Raw genomic sequence first — 27,795 nt, 5'->3', positions numbered from 1 at the left:
GAGGGAGACCTGATAAAAAAAAAAAAGACCCAGTCAGCTGCACCCTATTCAACCCTCTCCTAAGAACAGGGCGCAGGTTCGCCGGGAAAGCCGCGGCCCTGAGGCCGCTTCCCACTCCCAGAGAAGGTGCGGGTCCGGGGTGCACCCGAGAGCAGTGGTGCACAACGGACCACATCTACCAAAACTAGTTCGGACGCTTCATATTTCGGGGCGTAACTGGACAGAAGGACCGAAAAAGCGGTTCTAAATAGACAACTGGCCTGGACCCAATCCCCTGAAATGGTAATATGGTCGTTATTTAAAAAGTGTAGGTATTTTCTGGTGTTTTCCCATCAAGTACCTGCCTAATTTCTGTATGGCACACGCCAGAAATCAATAGAAGTTAACAAGTCCTCCAAACAGTCCCCATCTCTTTGTTTAATCTCCTTTACAATAAAGCCAAGGGGAGAGAATTAAAAATCTTTGAAGTAGACCAAGGCTCAAAGGAATCAGCCAAGTAGACTTAAAGTAGTCACTTATTTCCCAAAACTGGTTTGTCGGCGAACAATAAAAGGAAGTAAAATTTATGGAGAAATTATACAGTGGATTTGTCACTTAAAATATCGTAACTGTCTCGAGGACAATACCCCATGCTGAGGATTAATGGTCCCGCCGGACCTTTGATTCACCAGCGCCTTTTCTTCGCCCTTGACAAATTGGATTTTTAGGAATGGGAAGGTCGCCTGGACCATTGTGCGCCAGCCATTCAGAGGCCTCGATTATGCAGCGGGCTGAGGGAACCACTCCATGTGACCCTCTCGGGTGGGACTCTGCAGCTGCTCCGCAGAGCAACTCTCTCACCAAACTCCGCGCCCTTGCGCTCGCGGTGCCAAAAGGCGCCCGCCCCGATTGAAAAGGCGCAGTGCATGCCCGTCCGCGTCACTCCGCGGGCGGAGGACGCACGTCGGGGTGCGGCTCCCTGGCTGGCGCGCGGCTCGGGCTCTGTCACTCGCGCCCTGCGGAGGACCCGGCGCACCCGAGCGCCTGCCTGGCGGCGGCGGCAGCAATGCACACAGCAGCTCGCGCTCCGGCCACCAGCGTGAGTGCCGACTGCTGCATCCCGGCCGGCCTGCGCCTCGGGCCGGTGCCCGGAACCTTCAAGCTGGGCAAGTACCTGTCAGACCGCAGGGAACCCGGGCCCAAGAAAAAGGTATTAGCAATTCCGACCTCCGCCTCCAGCCTCTCGCCTCCCTTTGCCCTGGCCCTGGCAGGGGTAGATAGGGCAAGTGGAGGAAAGGGGTGATTGAGTCGTTACCTGCCAATTCTGCCAGGTGGCCGGGGGGTACTCCGGTAACTCCCCACAAGTCGCATTAAGTGAGAGCTGGACGGGGGCCGAGCTGAGGGGAAAGGACGCGGCTCAGAGGGGACAGCCCCCGGGTGGGGTGCATGGGACTCTTAACGCGCCGGGACCACTGAGAACCCGCGGTTTCCCCGGAGCTAAGGGTTTCGTTCGCAGAGGCGTGGCGGGCCCCGGCCTCTCTGCCAACGTGCCTTTTCTCTGTTACACAACACGCAGGGCGTTGAAGACTTTTCTTACCTTCTTCCCTGTAACGCGCTAATTTAAAGCTTACATTTACCTTAATTGAATTTCATGTGTTGGGAAAAAAACAATCCTTGGGAAACCCTCAGTTCCTAGATACCCCCCTCCTCGGTTCCCCCCGCCCCCCGCGGATGTCTGCTGGAGGGTTGGGGTAAATGGAGAGAGGGTGAGACAGGTGGTGGCTCCGACTGGGGCTTCGAGGGCGAGGAGCGCCCACCCGCGTGGGGCACCGGGTCCGCACGCCTGCAGCCGGGCTCTGAGAGTCCAGGGTCGCAACTGGGAGGCGTCGGGGCCAGCCCGCAAGCTCTGACTCCCGGAACAGCGGACAGACCCCTGATCGCAGCGGGGTTTTAAAGGCCCCCGCCCGCTCTGAGGCGTCTCAGCCGGCAAAGGTCGAACCACAGCGACCGGGAAAAGAAGGCAGGAGTCCGGTGGGGGCGGCGGAGGGAGGACCTGAGCTTTGCCTAGTTGCTGCCGAGAGCTTTCTTGTAAGAAATTGCTCGGGCGCCCAGCCAGTGGGACCCGCATCTGGCTCCTCACGTAATCATCCTCCCCGCCCCCCCCATCCCGCGGTCTAGAGCCTTCTTCTTTAAAACGTGCTTTATTTATTTTTAAATGGCCGGCGGTCCTGCGGCCGCTTTGTGCACACACTTGTCACTGCGGGGCTTGTCGGCACCTCCGCACCTCGGTGCTGTGCAGCGAGTTTCGCGAGGCACGAGAGGGAGGTGGAGGAAACTCTGGGTTTTGGGGCTGACTTCGAAACGTCTCTCGCCTAGTATTCCGGCTGCTCTCAGGACCGCAGGAGCGAGAACTAGGGTGGGGGTGGGGATGGGGAACCTCTAGGTACAAGATGCCCCCAATCGCTCATGGAGGATGCTCTCGCCCTTGGTATTGCCAAGGTAGGGCGAGAGGGGGAACTGTTATACTAGCCAGCCTCTTCTCCCTCCCTCAAGCAAGGGTCCTAGGAATTACCTTCCTCCCAGCAGCCCACAGCTGTCTGGCCAAAGGGAACACAACCATTTTCCTGAGTCGGGTGGGGTGTTGGATAAACTTTTCCTCTGGGTTGTGGGCCTGGCCGTGGCGCGGGGAAGAACGACCACTGCTTGTGTTGCAGGTGCGCATGGTGAGAGGGGAGCTGGTGGACGAGTCGGGGGGCTCTCCTCTGGAATGGATAGGGTTAATCCGGGCAGCCAGGAACCCCCAGGAACAGACTCTCGAAGCTATTGCAGACTTACCCGGAGGACAGGTACCGTGGGCTTCCCCCCACTGCCAATTCTACCTACCTAACCGTTACTGAGGTGGCCGCCAATATCAAGAGCCAAGCGCTTTTGCTGGAGGTCTCATTTAAACGTCCCTGTAAAGCAGATACTATTATTTTCCCCATTTGAAGAATGAGGAAAATGAGGTTCAGAGAGATCCAGTAGATTTTCCAGGGTCACACAGCGTCAGAACGCGCATTCCAACCTTTCCTTTTGGTTGTGGCTAGACCGATTACCCAGGAAATGACAGCGAGCTGTTCTGCTCCTTGTGTCCCAGATTTTCTACCGAGCGCTGCGAGACGTCCAGCCAGGGGAGGAGCTGACGGTGTGGTATTCCAACTCCTTAGCTCAGTGGTTCGACATCCCCACGATCGCAACTCCGACGCACGACGAAAAAGGTACCGGGTCCGGCGGGGCCTCCGGGCCGGCGCGGGTGGGTGAACGTCCAGCCCGTCTCCCGCCCTGGGACGCGACAGGGCCTTTCCCTCGAGCTGTGTAAAACTGAATTCAGCCTCCCTGTCTGTGTAGGCACAGAGGCGATGTCACCACTACCTCCTTAAAATCAACAGTAAAGGATAACAGCGACAATAACCTGCCTTGTGATGGCAGGGGAAAAAACATTTTTTTTTTTTTTAAAGATCTATTTATTGAGAGAGAGAGAAAGTGGGGGGAGGGGCAGAGGGAGAGGAGAGAGCATCTCAACCAGACTCCCCGCTGAGCGTGGAGCCCCACATGGGGCTCCATCTCACCACCTTGAGATCTTGACCTGAGCCGAAACCAGGAGACCAGGGCTTAACCTACTGAGCCACGCAGGCGCCCCCCAAAAATTCTTTATGAACTTCATGGGGGTCATCTTTTCCTATTACATACCCAGAGACAATTATTTACTCAATTAAGAATCAATAAAGAAGCCTTAACATATTATTAATCATATCATGAGCTCCAAAAAACAAAACTCAAACCTAGAATGTTTCAGAAGGTGGAGGGGCTTCTCTTCACTGGTTTGAAGGAGAGTAATGTGTTTCTACCGCATTGTAGAAGCATTACGGTACTTACAGCTGGTCAGTTGGCAGGTACTGAGGCCCTTCCGTTTAAATGGTATTTATTCATTTCCCCCTCCCTACTTAAATTGAATCTGGGATGTATCCCAGTTTCTTCTCAGATGTATTTGATCCCTTCCAAAGCCAAGAGTGGATTTATGCAAATTAAGGGGCAGTAACTAAAGAGAAGAATATTTTCAAACCTTCCCTAGAACACTGAAGAACATTTTCTGTGAAAGAAAGCTGGGAGGTGCTAAAATAGTTAAGATCTTGAGACCTCCCTTTTAATTCACAAAGCTTCCAAAAACTTTTTCCTTGACAATTGTTTTAGTTTGCAATTTCTTCTAAAGACACAGTTAATGTTAAAGTGAACACAACGAATGCTGTGAAATATTTTAATATGCTCTCCTCCTGAATTGCCTGCTCAAGTCTCATCCTTTTAGAAATAGGGTTAAATAAATTAATACAAATGTGAGCTTTAAGAAACACTTCATGAATAAGACAGAATGAAGTTTATTCAGAACGATGAATCACTTCACTTCAAAGTATCACTATCTTGTGGGTAGATTTGTATGTACAGTATTCATAAAACATTATCCTAAAGTAGTTTGTTCCTTGTATCACACTATATTAAATTCTCTTGTCAACTTCTTCCAGTAAAAGAGAAACATGATAAAAGCCCCGTAGTGGAGAACTCTCAAATCCGCCACTACAGGACAATTCTAACAGCTGCTGACCTTTAGGGGCCAGACATTTCTACACAGAACACCCCTCCTTAGGCACTCTCAAATAGTACAAAAGCAACTTGTTTGAGTGGTGGTCCTTGTGTTTTCATTTCAGCCAACTGAGCTTATAAACAGATGTCGGAATAGACACCATTTTCCTTTTAGGAATGTACGGGGCTATTTTGAACCCTGACTTCCCCACCTTTGATATGCTTGAAATCTTGGCAACCTCAGGGTTGCACCAAGGAGAAGAGGCAAAGTCACTTATGAAGTGAAGGATTTCAGAGTCCAGAGAACATGTCAGTTGGTTAGGATAAACTGAAAAAGGAGCATATTGAAACAGAGAACACATTTGCTTAACTCTTGAAAAGAGAAAGAAATAAGTAGGGATGGCCGCTATTCTTCCAATATTGACTAACTCCAGTGGATTTAGATTCCATGATAAGCTTAAGGATAGTACGGACCTTTTGTTTTAGGGATAAAGCTTACTTGGCTTTGCAATTGACTAGAGTCATTCTGGGGCAGCCTCTGAAAACTCCTTTAAAAAGGGGGTGATGAGAGGAAGGTTCGGAGAAGGGAGGTTATTTAAGATATTAAATCAATATACCCACTAAGAGAACCCAGGAAATCTCTCTCTTTTTTTTTTACAAGGTAACATAAATAATGAAATGATTTTATCTAAGTCTTCCATAAACAATTAGCATAGGTTCTCAGAGGCAAATCCTCTTTCCCACCCCCCTTTTGCTTTCCGCTCTACCTTGGCTTCAGCTGAAATAAACAGATCCTTACTTGAACTTCCGTCTTAGTTATCTAGGGGGACTACTTGCTTTATGCAAAGCCAAAAGTAAAATACATGAAGGGAAGAAGATCTGGAATTTCTTTCAGTTGTTTTTGTAGTGATGTTTCAGAAGTTTGAGCTGCTTGTGTACAAGGGGGGAGGGAATTTAACTTTTCCACTAAATTTAATAAGACAGACCTATTTGGGGTACTTAACTAACTTCTTTCTCACAGACATCCTTCAGTATTATCAATCAACCGTAACATTAAAAAAGAAACCCACTGCAAGATCACTGTTCTGTGTCCAGATATAACAAGACCTTTTAAAGTGAAAATTAACTTCCGCCATGTGATCAAGATCTGTTTCATACATGTGTCTCTTGATTGTGTTCCCAGACCCTGGCAAAATTAAAAAAAAAAACTAATGTCAATAATATTAAATACGAAAAAAGACTTGACACCAAAAACATGTATACAGTTCCTGGTAGAGAACTGTACACTTATTAAAAGCTGAGTACCTCCATATATCTCTATATATTCATGTATTTCATAAAAAATAAACTATCTTTCCCAAGGACTTTATTATATTAAGCCTGGATTCGTGGAGCTATCTAGGAGTTAATTAATTACTCCAGGTAGAACAACTGACAAGATAATGCAACATCATCCTTCAGTTTTTAGAATATCAGGACATAGGGCTTTTTCTTTTCTCTCACCAAATTAAATGGGGTTAAAGAGGAAATAAAGATACAAATAATTTTGAAGAATAGCAGATCATAGTCCCTATGTGGTCCTTCAGTTGGTCACGCTCCAGGAAAACCTCAGGCAAAATGTTTAAGGCTGGGAGGGGGTGGGAAGGGTGGGTAGTGGACATAAAAGGCATTGTTCTGTGAAAAGGAATGATTACATATGGCCCATACATATAAGATATTGTCTCGCCTGGTAATGAGGCGCTCACGACCATTAGATTGGTCTTTGTTCAGTTTATCCAAACTCCTTGACATACGCCACCTATTCTGCAAACGCCAACAGATGGGCCCGGGCACAGCACAGCCTCAACACTTGATTTAAAGCAACAGCTGCTCTCTGTTCTGGTCTCTTCCCCGGCCAGTCTGCCCGAGCGCTGCCCTCCCAACGAAGATTTGCTCGGATTGCCCGGAGGAAGTCTTCGTTGGAAAGGCACAGGTCACCCCTTTGGCCTCTGAGTAATCCCAATGGATGGATATGGTGACAAAGTTGGCCATTTGGGGCTTCTCAGGGTCCTTGCTGCGGTGGGGCTACCGAACTAACTCACTTATTCGCTGGACCCAAGAATACTCCTGTTCCTCCTCATACCGCTGATCAAAATCTGGGCTTTGCCTTGGGTGCGCTTTCTTTCTCTCTTGCTTTTTCGCCTCTCACGGGGTCGCTTTCCTACTTTTTGTCGCCCAGGGGAGGAGCGCTACATTTGCTGGTACTGCTGGAGGACGTTTAGATACCCCAACAGCCTTAAGGCCCACCTACGTTTCCACTGCGTGCTCAGCAGCGGCGGGGGCCGAGCCTATCTGCACCACGAGCACGGGGCTCGCCAAGGCGCTGCCCCGGCCGCGGATGGCCTTCACTTCTCTCCGAAACCCCCGGCGCCTGACTTTGCCGCGGCCGGCCCCGCTGGCACTCTGCGGTCCCACCCGCAGGCCCCGCCGCCCCTCCAGGCCTGCGGAGCGCGGGAGAGCATTAAGCGCGAGGCCTCCTCTGCGCCCTCCGCCGCTTCGCCGCCCCTGGCCAAGTGGGGGCAGTCCAAGAAGGGCAAGGAGCAGCCGGACCGCGCCCTAGACATGAGCGGGGCCGCCCGGGGACACGGCCACTTCCTCGGCATCGTGGGCGGCTCCCCAGCGGGGGGCGGCGGCCTGGCCTTCTACCCCGGAGTGCGCTCGGCTTTCAAGCCTGCCGGCTTGGCCAGGGCGGCCGCGGCCGCACACGGCGACCCCTACCGGGAGGAGGGCGGCGGCAAACCCGGGTCCGGCCTGGCCTTAGGCAGGCTGCTGGGCGGGGGCCGGGCGGGCGGCCGCCCGGGAAGCGGGGAAAACCCCGCGGCGGGCAGCACGGGCCACCACCATCACCACCACGCGCACCACCACCATCACCACTCCAAGTGCCTGCTCGCGGGGGAGCCGCCGCCACCTCCTCCGCCTGGCCTACCCTGCTCGGGGGGCCTGCGCGGTTTCCCTCTGCTCCCTGGGCCCCCGGAAGAGGCGTCAGCCTTCAAGCATGTGGAGCGCGCCCACCCCGCCGCGGCTGCGCTGCCGGGAGCGCGTTTCGCCCAGCTGCCCTCTGCGACCGGGCTGCCCGTCGAGCGCTGCGCGCTGCCGGCCCTCGACGCGGGCGGGCTCAAAGCCTACCCCGGTGGCGAATGCAGCCACCTGCCTACCGTCATGCCGGCTTTTACCGTCTACAACGGGGAGCTACTCTACGGCTCACCGGCCGCCGCCGCTTATTACCCGCTCAAACTGCACTTCGGCGGGCTGCTCAAGTATCCAGAGTCCATCTCATACTTCAGCGGGCCTGCGGCGGCGGCGGCAGCGGCCGCTCTAAGCCCTGCAGAGCTGGGCTCGTTGGCTAGCATCGACCGAGAGATCGCTATGCACACGCAGCAGCTGTCGGAGATGGCGGCAGGGAAAAGCCGCGGCCGCCTGGACGCGGGGACGCTGCCACCGGCCGTCGTGGCAGCGGGTGGCCCTGGGGGTGGCGGCAGCGGAGGTGGCGGCGGCGGCAAGCCCAAGACCGGCCACCTGTGTCTCTACTGCGGCAAGCTGTACTCGCGCAAGTACGGGCTCAAGATTCACATGCGGACGCACACGGGCTACAAGCCGCTCAAGTGCAAAGTGTGCCTGCGGCCTTTCGGCGACCCCAGCAATCTGAACAAGCACATCCGGCTGCACGCTGAGGGCAACACCCCCTACCGCTGCGAGTTCTGCGGCAAGGTGCTGGTGCGCCGCCGGGACCTGGAACGCCACGTCAAGTCCCGCCACCCTGGACAAAACCTGCTCGCCAAGGCGGGCGAGGGTCCAGGCGCAGAGCCTGACTACCCCCCGGAACCTGGGGAGCCCAAGAGCGACAACGACAGCGATGTGGACGTCTGCTTCACGGACGACCAGAGCGACCCTGAGGCTGGAGGCGGCGGCGAGTGCGACTCGTAACGAGTCGTCCGGGGAGAGGGTGGGCTTGTGGAGCGTGGACAGAGATAAGAAGGTGGGGGTGCTTCTGTTTTGGGAGAAGAGAAGCTCCCCGAGATGAGAAGGATCCGGTTGACAAAACCGTTTTTATTTTGGTCGGGCGCCAGATTTGGAAGAGTGAGAGGTCCCGCGTCCGCTGCTTAAACTCGGAGCAAAGGTTTAGAAGTGGCTCAAAGAAACCTGGCCTTCTGCGCAGCCCGAGGGTGGCCGGTCCCGGCGCGTCCTAGACCCTTGGACTCCGCGGGTAGGCCCTCCCGCGAAACGCCCAGGAGGTCCACTCTCAAGGTTTAAGATTGCATTAATGTGAACTTCACAGCGCCCTTGAGGGCGCCGATTTTAACTGCCATGTATTTTTAAATTGTTCTTTTCTGTGGAGGAAATTGTGCCTTTTGAAACAATTTTTTGTGTGTGTGTGTGTGTGTGTGTGTTTTACATTAGCATTTCACGAAATAGGCAAAACAGTAGTCACAGTTCGGTAGTTGTGACATCCATACATTTGTTTCCATTTCATCTGTTCTTGGGTCAAAGACTACGCCTTCCCGCATTGGCTATATAGTGGTAGCAGGTGTACAAATTGGTCAAGTTGCAATTATTTATGAGAGTAATGACAAATGTAAAATATCTAAAGCATGAATCTAAAAGCACGCAGTATATAATTTTAAGGAAAATGTCTTATTTGGTAGAGTACAAATGTGATGTATGTTGTTTTACAATGAATGATGTACAGTTGATTCAGTATTTTGGTCTTGGTTCCAGTTTGTGCAATCTTTAATAAAAATAAAAATAAAAATGAGTTTCTTCACTTAGCGATTTCAGTGGATCCTTTAAAGAAAGAGTTTAATTTGAAAACAATTTATGAGGAGACTCCATAATAAAATGAATCCTAGGACACTTGAAGACTTTGATTATTCATAAAATAAATGTTTAGTGTTTTAATAGGGAAATATACCATTTTCAATATGTGCAATTCACGGGCTCCCAGATAGCAGGCAAAGCAATTGTCTTCTGAAACCATTGTTAATTATGCTAAGAGTTTTCATGTTTAGGAAAGAATTAATGACCTTCAAGAAAAAAATGCATATTCCTCATTAACAAGAATTATAGAACTGTAGAATCACTATTTCTTGTTATATACCGTTTTGACAGGAGGATTTTCCTTGGGAAGCAAACAAGGGAAACTTGTGCAGTGCTTTTTATGATTCATACACTTTAGTATTCATTCAACAAATGCTAAAGGAGGTACTGGTCTACTGGTCTGTGAAGCTTTCTTTTCTGCATGCACTCTTTCCAATGATCTTGTGCTTTTTTAAGTGTCCGATTTGACGGATAAGAAAATATACACTTCAAGGTCACTGGGAGGCCCATAATGAGAAGGACAAAGTTATAAACAATGACTTTGTTTATGGGTATAAAAAATTAATGCTAGCTAATGGAAGACTCATAAAGGATATATTTCTGTGGGCTAAAATTGGAAAGCACCCTCTCCCCTTCCTATGCCACCCCCCAACCCCATATTTGGGGGAGGATTTCACTGAAGTTACCTAGAAGTAGAGGATTAGCTATCCCCTCCACTAAGGTCAGGTACCCTAGGAGCCCAGGTCTGTAGTGCTTGTCCCAGAGGTTGGTGGGAAGATTCTTTTTTTTTTCTATTCCAATTTTTTTTCTATCCATACATATATTTGTGTAAACTCTATGAATAGCCCTTTTGGTGGGAAGATTCTTGTAGGCCACCAAAGGGTCTGGATATGATCCTGATGATTTAACTCAGTTAAAAATGACTTTTATTTTCTGAGTCCTGAGTACTGCAACAGTCTCCACCCTGCTGTCTCCCAGTTGGGAACATGGCCTCAGTCACTGGGTGGCTGCGGGGACTTTTTCTAACACAACACAGCAAGAGGCATGGGTGGAGGGAGGGAGAGGACACCTGACTTCTATAGGGGATGATCATCAAAAAGACTTTTTCCCATGAGAAAATTTATGGAGGCAATTTTAGGTTTTTAGCATCAGCTGACCAGAAAATGTTTTGCTTTGTGAAAGAAAGCCCAAATGTGTGTGTGTGTGTGTGTGTGTGTGTGTGTGTATTAACATGTATATATGGGTGACAATGAAACTACCATTTATTGAGGGCCTACTCTATACCAAATCCTTGTGCTATTTGCAATTCTTTCCTCCCTGCAGAAGATGACCATGGGCTTGGCCCACTAGTTTCTGTGATGCCCTGATATACAGAACTGGAAGTGAACTCAAGCATCTTCCTGTTCAGCTTGCTCTAGGCACCCAGGACTTACATCTCATTGCCTATATAGTATCATAGTCCTGCCCTTCGAAGCAATTATTGCTTGAAACAAAATCCAACCTTATAAATATTGGAAAACTTTCCTGCAATCAGACTGTGTAAGTCCTCAGGGAAAGTGAGAAAGTCTGCCTAGATTTAAAACGTGAAAAGTTTTATCCACTGTAAAAGTTTCCTTCTTTCATTACCTAGCTCACTACTAAGTCTTACAACTTTTATTGTTTTAAAGAAATAAAAAGTTTGGTCAAAGGAAATATATTTAAAATTGATAAAGATTTAATAAAACAAAACCCCCCTAGCCTTCTTTTCCCCTTTGTAAATTGATATTGACTAGGTTATTAAAATAAATTTCAGTATAAAAAATGAAAGTTGAATATAGATTTAAAAGGTTCTTAATAGCAGACCATTTGTAATTCTCTATAGGTTGCCTCGAATAACCTGTATATTTGTTCATGGATGTGCACACTATCATATATAATGAATGTGATTATTTTAATGGTGAAGTCAAATCAGTGATGTACAATCAGTAACATTAATACTACTTAAATGGCTCAGTTGAATTAGTGTTTCTCAGATGACTTCTTTTCGTCTCCAGTCCCTTTGTCTCCCATTCCCAGACTCCAATCCTTGATCCTTCTCAAGGATCAAGCACAATTTATTAAAAAGATGAACTAACTTTGAGGGTTATGCTAAAGCCACTGGAAGTTTCTAAGATTTTAACTAAATATTTTGTACCAAGAGATTAAAAACATGATAGCAGGATTTATGTATTTTAGAAGTAAAAGTATCTAGGTTGTTTGGGCCTTAGTTAATTTGGACATTAAAATGTTTTGCTAACCTAAATAAATCAGACACGGGTTCTAGGCTTGCCTCTACCACTTACTTACTTGGTATTTTGGGCCAGTCTCTCTACTGCCTCAATTTCCTCATCTGTTAAACAGGTTGAAATAAGCAACAGGGAGGTTGTGAGGATTGAATGAGTTAATGCAGGTAAACTGCTTAGAATAAAGCCTGATGCTTTGTAGGCTCTCAGACAATATTAAAATAACCTTAGTAATTCTGTGGTTTCATTTTGAAGACATCAACCAACGAGATAAGGGTTGACGCCCTTTTACAAACATTAGCATTTCGTTCTCTCCTTGGCTCACTTCTAGCCCCGGACAAATTAGCCCCAACTTCAGTAAATAAAGGCCTTTCACGCTTTTGCCAAAGAGAAACTTCGTCAGACCCCTTATCAAGTCATCTTTCCTTTTAAGCTCAGACATCAACCTGTGCAAGCGCCTCATAGCGGTTAAGTGAACAGGAAGAATGCGTTTCGTCTGTTTTCACTAATTTTTGAAAAGCACGTCCGTGCGGTGAGTTTAAGCAGAAGCCTGCGGAGGAGGTGAGCGCGAGTACGTCTCTCCTCCTGGGTCGAGCAGAGAGCGGAACACACAGAAAGAGCTGCAATTCCTCAACATTCTACTATGGGGAAAGTTCATTCCCTGTCTAGACTCAGAGGGAAGGAGGTGAGTGGCGGCGGGGTCCAGGTTAGAACTGCACGTCAGGGGAGCGGAAGGAGCGTGTGGTCGTATCGGTGTTGGGCAGCCAGAGACGTGAGGGCAGTGATTGGCTGCTCTCCTTTAGCCTGGACGCTCCCATTGGCTCATTCCTTGGAGCCAGGGATGCTATTGGTGGCAGGCTGGCCTCGCGCGAAGGTTTGCCTCCCAGGAGGCCCTGGCCCACTGGCGGTGTGGCGGCCTGAGTGGGTGCCAGAGCGTCGGGTAGTGAGTGTGCGGCTCTTGCAGCTCACGGCTTCGCTCTCCCTGGGAACAGGGGGTTTCGGGTTCTGGGTTGGGGCAGAGGTGTGGAAGTCTCGCTACGTTTAGCTGTAGTGTCTGGGAGCCCCGGAGGGGCAAGGAAAGCGGTACCCGCCTCCCCCTTCCCCCTTGCAGCGCCCAGTGGAAGGCCGAGGGAGTTCCTGGCGCCTAACTAGTCCTTGTTTAAGTGCTCCTGCCCTGCTGTGGCGGGGAGCTGCGGCACCAGCGCTGCGGCGCCCTCGCCATCTGCTGCCTCCCCAAAGGGAAGGGGGCATAGGCGCTGGCGCCGTCGGGAGATCAGACTTGACCCTTGGCCACCCAGGTGTGAGTTGTGAAGGGGAGGACTCAACAGACGGCGGGGCCAACGTGTTTAGTTCCAGAAGGAGCGTGGCGCTCGCTCTGGGCTGGGTGACCTTCCTACAAAAGATGAAAGGAGCGCTGCTGTCATCTGGGACTGTAGTTTAATTCAAATTAGGTGTAACCAGTTGTACGACAACTTGTTAAAGCCTTTGGCTTGAGAACCGTTCCAGGGCCCTTAAAGGGACAGAGGTTGGGTGGACTATATCTATGCGTGTAAATCCTTTAAGGACACTGATTTTATTTCAAGTGCAATATGTTTTCATTGTTTAAATTTTAGCATTTCATGTAAGTAGATAACTGAAGCACAATTTATTAAAAAGATGAACGTGATAGCATAAAAGACAGATTTTTGCAATTAGAATTAAACAGATTGAGGAACATTTTCCTGTAGAGTGAGGAAACTTTATTAAAAATGAAATATATTGGATATCCAAATATGATACTCATATATTTTTTTCTATCCACATATGTATTTGCATACTTTGATATTTGTTTAAAAATTTTTTTTAGATTTTTTTTATTTATTTGACAGAGAGAGACACAGGTAGAGAGGAAACACAAGCAGGGGGGAGTGGGAGAGGGAGAAGCAGGCTTCTCGCGGAGCAGGGAGCCCGATGCGGGGCTCATCCCAGGACCCTGGGACAATAACCTGAGCAGAAGGCAGACGCTTAACCGACTGAGCCACCCAGGCGCCCCTGCATACTTTGGTATTGTAGGAAATGGCTACAAATACACATTTCCTATTCTTAACGTTGGCAATATCATAATGTTCCTGTGAGTTAATTTAAGTAGAGAATGATTTAACATCCGACGTTCCACGACAAGTTCTATTTGAATGGGAGACACTCAATTCCAGCAATTTGTGTAGAAAGCCTTAGTGGAAATGTCTTATGTGACAGGAAATATAGTGAAGAGAAATGCAATAGCAGATGACTTTACATAAGAACACAGTGAAGGGCGAAGATAGTTTTTTAATTTTTTTTTTTTTTTTTGTAGATCCGTGACAACCGGCAGAAAGATAAGATTCTATACGCGCAACACTGAGCAGTTGATTCCTGAATTACCACCTTAAGGTAAATAGAGACATGACCAGGTCAGGTTTAAGCTCACTTGAGTGCATTGGACCATAGCAGAACACATCTGTGAGCAACAAAATGCTTTCAGGTATGCTGAAAGTCAATCCAATAAGAAATGAGTCAATGTAGGATGGCACATTTTATAAGCTTGTTTGTGATTTTCAGCAAGCTGGAGAAAGAAATGCCTTAGCAGCCAAGAAGACATAGGGGAAAAAACACACATTAGGGGATTTATAGGATAGGTTTTCTGAATTATTTAAAGCCAAATTGCTGAAATGTGGTCTCAGATACCGCTTTGGCCATTTATATGTGTTTGTACATATATTGTGCCCCATACTTGTTTCCCAAATCAATTTATGTATTTTTGGCTTGAATTGGTAGTTTGGGACTTCATGATATTCATATTGGCCAATATTTTCCTCACAAAGTGAGGAAAAAATAGCTTTGCCTTGAAGTTTCCTGGACAGCATTTCATTAAACTTTCATTATCTCATTTAATTTTTATAATAACCTATTTTCCAGATAAGGGAAATGAGGTTTGTGTTGCACAGCTAGCTAGAAATATTCCCAGGATTCATCCCTAGACCTGTTGACTTCACAGCCTCATTCTCAACATGCTGTATGTCCTCTTTAAAGCACTGTCATCTGACTGACATAGGAGGTGTCCAGAAATTCAGTAACTGGATCTAGTGAATGTTTCACAGGACAAAGGTGAGGTGAGCTGAAAGATTGATGGGTTCTCAGACTTTTCCAGCTGGAACCAGAGTTAAATTAGAGACCATCTTTGGCTTGTGTGAACTTTTTAAAAAGATTTTTATTTATTTATTTGACAGAGAGAGACACAGCTAGGGAGGGAACACAAGCAGGGGGAGTGGGAGAGGGAGAAGCAGGTTCCCGGCTGAGCAGGGAGCCCAATGTGGGGCTCGATCCCAGGACCCTGGGACCATGACCTGAGCCGAAGGCAGACGCTTAACGACTGAGCCACCTAGGCACCCCGGCTTGTATGTACTTGAAATTATTTGAATTCTGGTAAATTCCTGTAAGGCTGGGTTCAGTTCAGTGTAGCTTGACTTGGTTTTATTAAACACAAAGATGTGTGTATAGGGGTTAGTCTAGAGTGGTCCACCTGTGTTCCTCCTGACCCTAGGAAGAAAGGTATGGTAGTTGGATTCTGTTGAGAACTTCAGGACTTACTGGGCCCACTATTCCCCAGTTAGGACCTAAAAAGTTTCCTAGGCTTCTAGCACCCCTTGGGGATTGATCACCAGTGGTATAGTTGTCAGTTTTCAAACTCCTTTCTCATGTAGCAGGCTGGCTTCCTGGGAGTCTGGGCCAGGCAAGGTGCAGGGGTGGGGCTGGGTTGGCCTGAAGCTGCTCTGCTGATGGTGGACCTGAGGGTGATCAGAAAGAGAGAAATACAGGACCCAAATCAAAATAGAATGCCAGGCACATTATCTTATGGAAAGAGCCAGGCTGAGGCAGAATCCCAGTAGTTACAAGGTAGCAGGAATGAAATCAACCTAGAACAGGAAGGTTGGGATAGAATGAAGGAGGTAGAGAGGGAGTGAGACCTTCAACAGCTGAGGCCTGGAGATAGGCATTTTTTTAATAAGTTAATTTTGTTTTTTTAAAAAAGGTAATATGTTCATATGTTCAAAGATAATAACTGTATAAATAAGTTTATATTTAGGAGTCTTAATTTCTCATTTCCGTACACTCTTGTCCACCCAGAGATAATTGCTGGGGGTAGATTAATTGCGAAGCTCACTGTCATGAGTTCCTTCCAGGGCCTGCACCTAATTTTTTTCTTCTTTTTCTTAAAGTGATTTCCCCAAATTCTAGGAGTTTCAGAACCTACAAAATCTGGATCTGTACTTTGTAACCAGTTATTTTAGTTTCTTTTTGTTAAGTATAAACACGCAAGAATGGATATGCTTAAGCTGAAGATTTTTTTCCCGTATCTTGCGTTTTAATTTTTTTTAAATCATAGGGATGCCTGGGTGGCTCAGTCAGTTGGGTGTCTGCCTTTGGCTCAGGTCATGATCTCAGGATCCTGGGATCAAGCTGTGCATCAGGCTCTCTGCTCAGCGGGGAGCCTGCTTCTCCCTCTCCCCCTTCTTGTGTTCCCTCTCTCACTGTCTCTCTCTCTCTCTGTCAAATAAATAAATAAAATCTTAAAAAATTTTTAAAAAAAATCATATACTCTGAAGGCCTTTGCAGAGCAGCCCCAAAAGAGCTTCCTCATTCTTTTTTTCTTTTACAGCTGCATAATATTCTATCATGTAGACAAACATAGGTTATTTAACCAATTCTTCTGTTGGGTTATTTTCTATAAAGAATGCTTCAATGAAAAGCTTGTGCTAAGTGATTTTGTAGGTGAGGTGCAGGTATTTTGTAGGTGGGGTGCATGTGGGGAAGTGGTTAGTGAAGACTCTGAGCTGACCAGCATCGTGTCAGAACCAGACCAACCTCTAGGAAATGGCTGATTGGCTGACTGCTCAACTAATTCTTTTTGTGATTGCAAGCCTCAGTCACCCTTAGCTCTTGACCATATTCTGCAATAGGGAGACAAAACGCTGGGGGTCTCTATCCGTTCTTTTGTTCTCTTGGGAATTTGGCAGAGAATCCTTGGGAGATCTGAGCTATAGAACTGTACTTCTCCAGGTCAGACAACGTGGAAATCCTAATGTTAGGTCAACATGGAAAATGTGTGTTTGTATACACATGCATTTGAACTTTTTAAGTTCTCTCCTGTGAACATTACCATCAAATTTTGATTTCCCTGTGATGTGTATTATTTAAAAGTACTTTATGTAAAACCATCTTTGGGATTATAATTCAGACCTGTAACTGGATGACTGGAGTATGGGCCTATGGTATACAGAGCATAATCCACAGCAGCTGTAGAATAGTGGCAAGCACTCCAGTAGGGAAACAAACGAATGCAAATGAGATGCACTTGGCCATGGAACAAAGATGAAAATGACATTCACTTGTAAATGAGTTTTCTGTGTTTGATGTAAACAGAATGACATGTATTTTGCAGGAAGACCTCCATGACCTTAGGATAGTTGTTGAATTCATTACATGGGGTTGCACATGTTTCTGACATTTTATCATTATTAGTGTATCTCATGATCTAACCATCTCTAGGCTTTTATTTAGAAGCATTTCCATGATCTTCTGTCCTTGGAAATGGTCTCAGAGGTAAGGTGAGATGCTCATCACTGACGGCTTAAGTGCTCTGCAATAAAACTTGAATCTGGCACCCTACACTTAGATAAGGGCACAGCTGATCTGATAGAGCTCAAGATCAAGAGAAAAAACATCAACTTCTCAGCTTTGCCTTCCACTGCTAGCTGTGGGTCCCCAGCCTGGCTATTTGCTTACACATTAGACTTGATGATTGATATGTAGCTTTGCTTTCTAAGCTTTATTCATCTTTCAGTCCCCTTTAAAATGATCACGATAGGGGTGCCTGGGTAGCTCAGTGGGTTAAGCGGCTGCCTTCGGTTCAGGTCATGATCCCAGGGTCCTGGGATTGAGCCCCACATCCGGCTCCCTGCTCAGTGGAAAGCCTGCTTCTCCCTCTCCCTCTGCCTGCCTCTCTGCCTACTTGTGCTCTCTCTCTGTCTCTCTCTGTCAAATAAATAAATTAAATCTTTAAAAAAATAAAAAAAATAAAATGATCACGATAGTCTCAAGCTGCTCATGGTCCAGTGAGAGAGGCAAACACAGAAAGGGAAACTGAGAGCATAATGTGCTGGGTATGATGATGGAGAGAAGCACAGAGGAAAGGCACCTCGTGAATCAGAGAGAGGAGAGGGAGAGTAGGGAAGAAGTTAAATAGGGAAAGACTTAAAGGAGTTAAATAGGGAGGTGATAGCTGCACTGTCTTAAAAGATGGATAGGAATCATCTAGGTCAAGGGTAAAGAGAGATGGAAGGACATTTCCAGGAGACAGAAGAGTATGAATGACGAAACTGAGTAGAGAAGGCAGCAGGCAGAAGTAGAGCAGCAGCAGAGTGAGAGAAATTCTAGGCAGTGCAGTGTGGCTGGTCGGCAGAGTGGCAGGCAGGCAGTACTGCTGAGAGTTGAGGATCCATCTGTGAGGAAGTGTGGTGCAGTGGTTAAGAGAGTATATGGGCTTGGGAATTAGGCAGAGCCAAGTTTGCATCCTGGCTCTGCATCCTCTTAGCCATGGAAACTTGGCTGAATTACTTAACCTCTATATACATCAAGGTACTCATCTGTAAAATGGGAACAACAAGGGCATTATATTTAAAGGGTTTTTGTGAGGGTTAATTGAAGTTATGTTTGCAAAGGGCATAGCACAGGGTAAACATTCAAAGTGTGTTGGCTAATTGTTTTTGAGAGACTGGAGGGTTGTGCAGGGCCCATAAAGGGAGGGCCCCTGGAAGGGTTAAGCTGGTACTGACAGGCAGTTTGTATGGTAAGAGGACTGTTTTGGAGGGAGGGAGGCCAGTTAGGAGGCAGTGGTATTTAGCATTTCAGATGACAGATGGCAAGGGACAGTGGTCGTAGGGATGGATAGGAGAGAATAGAGTTAAATATGAGGTAACATCCATAGGATTTTGTGACTGAGTGGGGGAATGTGAGCAAGAATAAAGAGTCAAGTGTATTAATGACAAGACCATTATAAAGTGTTCAGGAGTATCCTACCGTGTCCATGGGCTATTGGCAAATGCACTTCATTTCAGGTCAGGATGATCTTAGAGGTGTTCTGTTTTGTTGAGAAATAGAACCTAAAAAAGAAAAAGTCTGATATGTTTAAATATATTAATAACAAAAGCTTATGTTAACACCTCACAGAAATAAAACTAAAGATAATTATAGTGTAAGGAAAATACTAACTTTGCCAATAACAGAAAATAATAGCAATATATAAATAGCTCATATGGCACCTGGATGGCTCGGTCAGTAGAGCATGAGACTCTTGATCTTATGGTTGTGAGTTTGAGCCCCACATTGGGTGTAGAGATTACTTAAAAAAATAAATAAAATTAAAAAAATAAATAGCTCATTAAAATTTATGAGGAGGCTTCATGATTCCAGTAACTAAATGGCAGACAATAAGAATTAACCAAGTGACTGGTAAACAAAGGTGTGCAAACACGTTCTTTCTCATAGAAATGAAAGATAAGCACATTAAAATGTCCTTAAATATGAAAATTAGATAAAAATTCAAGATAATGCCAGTAATATTCTGAAATTGGTACAAGTACAGTTTGCTGATATCACTAAAGCCATTTGTCCAGCAATGTGGAAAAAATTTGCCAGGGCTATATATTAAATTCATGCTCAGAACTCACATTTCTGAGGATTTATTCTAGAGAAACAATTTAACAAAAGCATAAAGCTATATGCACATGGGTTTTCACTGCAGCATTAAGTCTTACAGCAAAGAAAGAAAGGAAAATTAAAAGACAGCAACCTAAGCACTCACAATTGAGGCATGGTTATTTAGGGAACATCAATATTATGGTATATTATGAAGCAATGTTAAAAATAATTACTAAGATAAAACAGTGAAAAAGTCTTTGTGAAAATATTAAGTGAGAAAACCTGAATAAAAATGGTTGTCCATTATGATTGCAGTTACTGAAGCATATGTATTTGTGTAAAGACTGGAAAGTAATATGCAGAGCAAGAAAGTCTTTGTGCAGTGCTTAAACATATTCTCATGTGCACTACATTGTCTGATTTTACGTTAGCAAGTGTAGCTCTGTGGCATTATTTAGTAATTGTTAACATTTAGTTATTTTTCACTGCTTAGGTATTTTAAAGTATGTTATAGTTATCATGACGTATTACCCTTTAATAATTTAGTGTGCGTGAAGAACATTATCCTTCAGAACCATAATATAATCAAGCAAGGTTAACAATTCCTTAATATCTACTACCCAGTCCAGAGTCAGATTTTCCCAATTTACATTTTCCTTTCGAAACTGAAATAGCTTGCTGAGTCTGCTCAGCCTGGTGGGATTGTTCACTGCTGGGAGTGACTGGATCCCAGGCCCCCGATGCCATGGCGGTGAGTCTCAGCCCTCTGGGTCTCTCAGCATGGAGCCCTAGAGGAGGACAGCTGGCTCAGAGACCGTCAGCTCCATCTGCAAGTAGAGCTGTTTCTTTTCTCCTGTGCTCTGCTCCTGGGAGCTGAGGGCATAGGCTTTTAGACCCTTGGAGCCAGCTGGCAAAGAGGAGTGGGAAACCAGCCAGCAGGTCTGTGCTTTGGGTGAGGAACTTTGGATCATTGTCTTTGTCAAGCCAGTTGTGGAAGGTCCCAAGATTTCACACAAGCCTCCGCTACTTTGCTTGGTGCTGCCAGCTCCCAAACACCTGGCCGAGACGTCAGTTTACCTTCTTTATGGTTTATGCGAAGAACTGTCTCTTCTTTTGACTAGCTGGATCTTCCGACTTAAGTCAGGCCTTAAAAAAATTGATGATGAAGGATATAACTACCTAATAAAGTTATAAAGTCTGTCCCGCAACTTTTATAAAATAAAACAAAAACCCCCAAACAAACAAATGCACAACAACAACAAAAAAACAAGCAAAAGAGTTTTACTATGGAAGTTTTCTAAAGTTCCCCAAGGTAGAGAGAATGATAAAATGAACCTCCTGATGTTTTACCAATCTTGTTTCATTTGCTTTTGCCTAAGTATTTTAAATTCCAAGCATTTTATTACTTCTTCTCTTAATATTGATAGATTTGACAGTTACTCCTTACTACCATCTAATACCCAGTCCCTGTTGGAACTTCTCCAGTTGTGTTAAAAAATGTCTTTTTACAGTTGAATTTCTTTGAATTGGGATCTAAACAAGGTCCACTAATTGCATTGATTTATGTTTCTAAAGTCCTTTCACATTTATAGTGTCTCTCTTCCTTTCACCCTCTCTACCCACCACCACTTTTATTTGTTGAAGAAACCGGGTCATTTGTCCTTTGTAATTTCCAACATTCTGACTCTGCCTGATTGTTTCCCCATAGTGTTATTTAACACATTCCTCTACTCCCCACCCTCTCTATTTTCTGTAAACTGGTAGTTACAGCTAGAGGATTGATTAGATTAGGGTTCAGTGTTTTTGTGTGGAGGAGGGGGCAAGAATAAATACTTCGTAGGTGATGCTACGTAACTTCTTATTGTATCACATCAGAGGTGTATAATGTGTGCATGTCCCATTTTTAGTAATACTAAGATTGATGATTGGATTCAGGTATAGTCATCATCTTTCCAACAAATAGTTTTGGCGGCCATTGATAAAACTTGCTTAAATCCATTCTTTTATTAGAGGTGCAAAATGGTGGTTTTCTAATTCTACCATTCCTTCTGCATTTGTTATTTCTTCTGTTACCTCTTAAACTTTAGGTCTCTGTAGCTAGTTGCATTAGCCATTTCACTCACACTTTCCCTAGGAGTGGGCTGTGGCTAAGTTCTTAGTACAACTGTAACTTGCCTGCTCTCATTCTGATGCGGCTTTGAGAAATAGCCTGGAACCAGGATTTCAGAGGGAGATTTGTCCCTTCCTCTGCTGTAAACTTTCGAGGTGATGACAATTATAAACAGTTTCAGTTTTATGCCCTGGCATAGTTTTTTTTTTTTAAGATTTATTTATTTATTTGAGAGAGTACATGAGAGAGGGGAAGGTCAGAGGGAGAAGCAGGCTCCTCGCTGAGCAGGGAGCCCGATGTGGGACTTGATCCCGGGACTCCAGGATCATGACCTGAGCCGAAGGCAGTCGCCCAACCAACTGAGCCACCCAGGTGCCCCTGCCCTGGTGTAGTTTTGATGCTTGTGTGGTATGATTTGAGAATAGCTGAAAGGTCGGCCTGATGAAAATATTTTCCTCTTTTCTGGCTATCGTGTATGACACCCCCAACAGTGGTGTTCTCCCTTAAGGATCTTGTGCAGACTTGTGACTTGTAACCAGGTTAAGGTATGATGTTATCTGGGAATGAGAATGGGAGAAGCAAAGACCAGCACATGAATGATCATATTGGTAGGAATTTGTTTATCTTATTGTTAGCTGCTTACCACCTCTTGTCTCTATAGTTGGGTCTGGAACTTGTAGCTGGGAATGGAACTTGAGGTCGTTAGCTTGGATGAGTAAGGAAGTTTCCATTGGTGCAGATAATGTGCATACTTGGGACTTGGTTCAGGTTTTTATGTGGGGATTTCTGAGAAGGAAGACTGTTGAGGGTGTAGAAGGCAGAGGAAGAAAAATGTTGAAAGATGTGAGAAATTAATGCTTTAGACTTCTATTGAGGATGACTCTGGTTAAACCCTCAAAGTAGCTTAGAAACTAAAAACAGGACTCTGCTTCCTGCTCTTTTTCTCAGTACCATGTTGGCTAGGAAGCATGAAACCGTGGGATTCTAGGTTCTAGGGGAGTTTTCCTTACAGGTCAGCAGTAATAAAGAAGTTTGAAGGCAGAATTGAAGCAAGATGAAGGGCCTAAAAGAATATGTGAGAAAATAGGAGGAATCACTTTCTTAAAGGTAAAAAATAGCAGATTGATCCCTTTTGCCATAGAAGAAGTTCAGTTTGGCATTTTAGAGAAACAAACCATTTTCCCTTTTCCACCTACTCAACAACCAGTTCTAACAAGGAAGTTCAGTATTTTTATCTTTATGATAATTTCAGAAACAGTAGCCCATTTATTCCTAATAATGTTATTGAAAAATACCAGTAATTATATAATGACTGCAGAAATTGCATTTTTAAGTAAATGAAGAGGGAAATGATTTTTTCTTATTATATGTCCTGAATTTATATGTAATTATCAGCTATAAAAGAACCTCCCTGGTATGCCTAATAACCACCTTTTGTCCTTGCATGAAAAGTCGAGGTTTTTTTTTTTTGTTTTTTTTTTTTATTCAAGGTTTTGTTCTGCTTGGCTTATTTCTCGCTGGTTGGGGAGATAGAGGGAGCTGTTTTATGACATGTCTCATAGGCCTTCCGCAGACCAGGTAGTGAATTGCTCTGGAAACCAGCTGGCCATGTGCTTTTCCTGTCAGACCCAGTGCAAGCAAACAGAATTTAGGCAAACAAGTGGAAATCCGCCAGTGTAGGGAGAACTGGCCCTTGATCAAAAAACATGATCACTTTAGGCAACAATTTCTAATTACTTACAACTCTTCTGATTGGTATGTAATAACACACGATACATGAACATGTATGTTTTTTCCCCATTAACTTTGGCTTTAGTGGTTATTTACTCCTTTATGAAACATCCTTTGAAAAACAAGGCAGGAAATGGAAGAGAACAAAATAAAACAGAGCTTCCTTTCCCATTTAGTGATAGCATTCTGTCTATATGTTGCAAGAGCAGTAATAGAATAATACTTTTCCTTTTATTTAAAAAAATTTTTAAATTAAATTAAATTTATTTATTTGACAGAGAGAGAGGTAGCGAGAGCAGGAACACAAGCAGGGGGAGTGGGAGAGGGAGAAGCAGGCTTCCCGCTGAGCAGGGAGCCCGACATGGGGCTCGATCCCAGGACCCCGGGCTCATGTCCTGAGCTGAAGGCAGACGCTTAATGACTGAACCACCCAGGTGCCCCTAATACTTTTCCTTTTAATTAAAAATAAACATTTAGCTTTTTCTACTTTCATAGATTTCTTATCTATCTATAGCTAGCTAACATATTTTATTTTTGTATTTAGTATGTTCAGATATCATATACCATAGTATCTATTAAATTCTTTCTAATATTTTCTAATGTTTCACATGAAATAATATTGATATGTAGCATAATATATAGACAGCAATATTTTTGCAAACCTCTAATATTGCTTATAATAAAAGGGATGTGTACATATATTATAAAGTCTTACATTTATCCATTTGTGGGTTATTTTGTTCAGTTAGTCACTCATTCCTGAAACATTAGCCTCTCCATTTACTTAAAAAGGTGATTTCTGCAGTCATTATATAATTACTGGTATTTGTCAATAACATTAGCCAGGCACTGTGCAATCATAAAGTCTTCAAAGGTGGATGGTCAAAAGATCACATGAGCTGCTGAGTGGAGAAGGTATCATGGAGTGAGGCAAGAGTGGAATCAGAAAGGCTATCTGAGAGCTGTTAAAGAGTCTACAATTTGGGAGAGGACCCAGGGAGGTAAATAAGGATTTCAGAAATATCCCATGGGAGTGCAAAAGAAGGAGTGGCTAACCAATTTACAACTCAGTGATGATGTTGATTTATCATCAAGGTAAGATAGGGGCGGCTTTCATTTGTTCCATATGTGTGAGATGGCAGGACAAATGGATCCCAGAGATCTTGCATGCTTGTGTAGACAGTGCTTGGGAGCTAGGACAGGCACATATACTCCTAATTCAGCATGAAATGAATAGGTGGCCCAGAGAGAGTAGCCTTAGTTCCACTTGGTCTCTTGTGACCTTGGACCCATCAGGATGTCCCTAAGCCAGTTCATCACTGGAGAAGGGGTAGGACTGCGTCTACAGGTGGGAAGATGAATGGGGCTGGTGCGGCAGTATAGGGGAACTGAGGCCTGGGTGGATGTTTGCTACTGCTGTTCTGCTTAGAATGATGTGTCTTTCCTCAGTGTGGAAGAAAGGTCCAGCTCAAATGTCCTTTTTTTGGTGAAGACTTCCTGGATTTTCCTTGCAGTACTAATTGTTCCCAATGCATTTGGTACACATCTATATTATAGTATTTATAACATTTTATTTTTAAAGATTTTATTTATTTTTGACAGAGAGAGAGTGTACAAGCAGGGGAAGCAGCAGGCAGAGGGAGAAGGAGAAGCAGGCTCCCTGCTCAGCAGGGAGCCTGGATGCGGGCCTCGATTCCAGGACCCTGGGATCACGACCTGAGTTGAAGGCAGACACTTAGCCATCTGAGCCACACAGTGCCCCTTATAACACATTTTAAATCTTTGTTTATGAAATCCATGATCTTTACTAAAATATGAGCTCTGGAAGGACTGAAACTACATATATATATATATATTTAATATCTGCAGTGCCACTCATAGCAACAGGAAGACAGTAGGCAGTTGATATATATTTTCTTTTCTTTTTTTTAATTTATTTTTTTGTCAGAGAGAGAGAGAGCACAAGCAGGTGGAACAGCAGGCAGAGCAGGTAGAGGGAGAAGCAGACTCTCTGCCAAGCATGGAGCCCAATGCGGGACCCGATCCCAGGACCCTGGGATCATGACCTGAGCCGAAGGCAGATGCCCAACCGACTGAGCCACCCAGGAGTCCCAGTTGATATATATTTTCAAATGAAATTAATAAACCAGTATGTGGTCGCTCTGGCAGTTTTTTCTACTGAGTGGTAACCCTTTTTGTTTTTGTTATTTCATTCATTTAACAAATAATTATAGCAAACAGTGTGCCAGACACTGTTCTAAGCCCTTTATTCATACTACTAACTACTTTGATCCTCATAATTATCCTATACATTAGGTAATATTCTTCTTCTTTACTGATGAGAAAACATAGTAAGTCATAAATTTATATTTGTTTCCAATCCCACATTTTTTTTTAACTAAGTTTTTTTGGGTGCTTATTTTTTTGCCAGGCAACATTTTAGGTTCTAGTGAGTATAGTGGTGAACAAAGTTCCTCCTCTCATAGAGCTTACATTCTAGTGCCAGGGGACAAACAGGAACAAATACAAAAATAGGCATGATCCCAGGGCCAAGGGCTATGCATGTTTAAATCGAGTGGTGTGACAGGGAGGGACAGGAGCTTCTGTGGATTAGATTGTTAGAGGGGACTTTCTGAGGAAGTGACATTTAAGATGAGGTCTGAATGAACCAGAGGAGCCAGGCACTGGATATCAAAGGGAAGTCCTTTGGGGACAGGACAAAGCTAATGCAAATGCCTTATGCCAGCAATGAGTCTGGTATTCTCAAGAAAGAGGCCTGTGTGATGAGGGGAGGAGTGGGAGGAGTTGAGGCACCCGAAGCAGGTAGAGGTGAGGTCAGTCCAGGCTCTGCAACTGAAGGTAAAGACAATGACTTTAGTTCTGACTGTAGTAAGAAGCCATTGAAAGGTTTTAGGCAGAGCAGTGATGTTTAGAAAGATTATATTGGCTGCTGGGTGGGAAAGGTGTTGTGGAGTAAGGCAAGGGTGGAATCAGAAAGGCTATCTGGGAAGTGACGGGAGTATTTCAAGGGAGAGATGATGGTGGCTTGGACCCTAGTGTTACCAGCAAAGGTGATGACAAATGGTTGGATGCTGGCATCTATTTTATAGACAAGACCTAAAGCACTTGCAGATGGATTTCATGCTGGAGGTTAAGGAAGGAGATGAATCACTGTTAACTTTCCAGATTTAAGGTGTGCAAACCGGGGTGGCTGGTAGTACTGTGGCTGAGGTGGGGCTTGGGGAGGAGCAGTTGGGGAAATGGGGAGACAGTCACGGTTCTGACCTTTCCTGAAGGGCTCAGCGGTAGTACAGGTAAGAGAATGCGAATGAGTGGGTCATTCTAGTTTAGTCATTGCAGAGGGAGTTGAGGAGGTGACAGCCTTGCAATTGTACAGGGAAGGAGTTTGTATAGTTTTATACTTGGAGGAGAAGAAAGAGTTGATATGCTTCAGCATGATGCGGTCAAAGATTGCATGTACAGTCAAGTCAGGTGCGAAGAAGCTTGAAGAAGGGGGTGTTGATATTTGAGATTTTAGATGTGAAACTTTTCTGGGTGATGATAAGATCCAAGATGTAGTCACGGATGTGGACAGCTGAAGAGTGGAGGTAAAATCTTTAGGGTTTAAAATGTTAAAGAAATGTGATACTTTTGGAAAATTAAAAAAAAAAAAGGATATTGGATCCCAAAGAAGGATGAAAGTAGCCAAGACAGAGGGAAAAAAAAGTAACCACGTGCCAAGATCATGGGAGGAGAGATCTGGAGGTTGGCAGATGACACTCATGAGGAGATACAGAAGGTGGTACAGAAGCATAGCATGGCTTTTAAAGACTTGTGTAGAAGTGGAGTTGTCTGGATGCAAAAGAAGAGGGGAGAACGCTGTCCCTGGACCGCTTGGAAAAGGGAAGGGATAGTTTTTCACTAGAGAGAGCCTGCAGCGGTGCTGGGTCCTAGGATGGTGGGAAGCCTAGGTTTCAGTTAACTCTAGAGGTACAGTGAGGACTCTGTGAAAGGTTCAGGGTGCAGGAGGACTTGCTGATGAAGGAATGTGGGCTCAAAGGGAAAAATAGAAGACTGAGATGTAGGAAAGGTAGCAGAATAAGCTGTGGGCTGTGGGTTGGAGGAGTGGGAAGAGGACTGCAGGGAGGGGTTCAGAACAAGATGGGGAGAAGATAGACTACTAGAGAGATGCAATCAGGGCAGTAATAAGAGCTGTACAATTTCTGCATAAAACAATAAAACTTTGGGGCAAATTTGTTTGTTACAACTTGGTAGTATTAAAATCCTAATTCCACACCACAGATTACTTGTTAGGTAACTTTTCAATCTATCAGGGGCATTGTAACCAATATATCCAATTTAATATACCAGTAATGGGAAAAACTGACTTGTGTCCCTTGATGAAATGCACTTAGAATGACCTAACAGCAACCTACATAGTACTCCTACCCAAAATGTTCAATCTAAATCTGATCATGAGGAACAGGTCAATTTATTTTATTTTTTTAAAGATTTTATTTATTTATTTGA

At 44.9% G+C, this 27,795-nt stretch overlaps 1 protein-coding gene across 1 annotated transcript; it reads left to right on the top strand.

Moving 5' to 3' along the window:
• The first annotated feature begins 1,045 nt into the window (after nucleotides 1–1,045).
• On the top strand, nucleotides 1,046–8,556 carry PRDM13 (PR/SET domain 13). The gene is made up of 4 exons (XM_028104156.1): nucleotides 1,046–1,189; nucleotides 2,694–2,825; nucleotides 3,116–3,236; nucleotides 6,812–8,556. Exons 1-4 carry the CDS (start codon nucleotides 1,046–1,048, stop codon nucleotides 8,554–8,556), a joined length of 2,142 nt encoding a protein of 713 aa, XP_027959957.1.
• The last annotated feature ends 19,239 nt before the right edge of the window (nucleotides 8,557–27,795 follow it).

The sequence above is a fragment of the Eumetopias jubatus genome, unplaced genomic scaffold, assembly GCF_037043125.1.
Source record: "Eumetopias jubatus isolate StellerSeaLion01/CBP00866 unplaced genomic scaffold, mEumJub1_p1.0 scaffold_6, whole genome shotgun sequence".
NCBI lineage: Eukaryota > Metazoa > Chordata > Mammalia > Carnivora > Otariidae > Eumetopias > Eumetopias jubatus.
The sequence above is the reverse complement of the archived record's forward strand: the minus strand, read 5'-3'. Positions and strand labels throughout refer to the sequence as shown.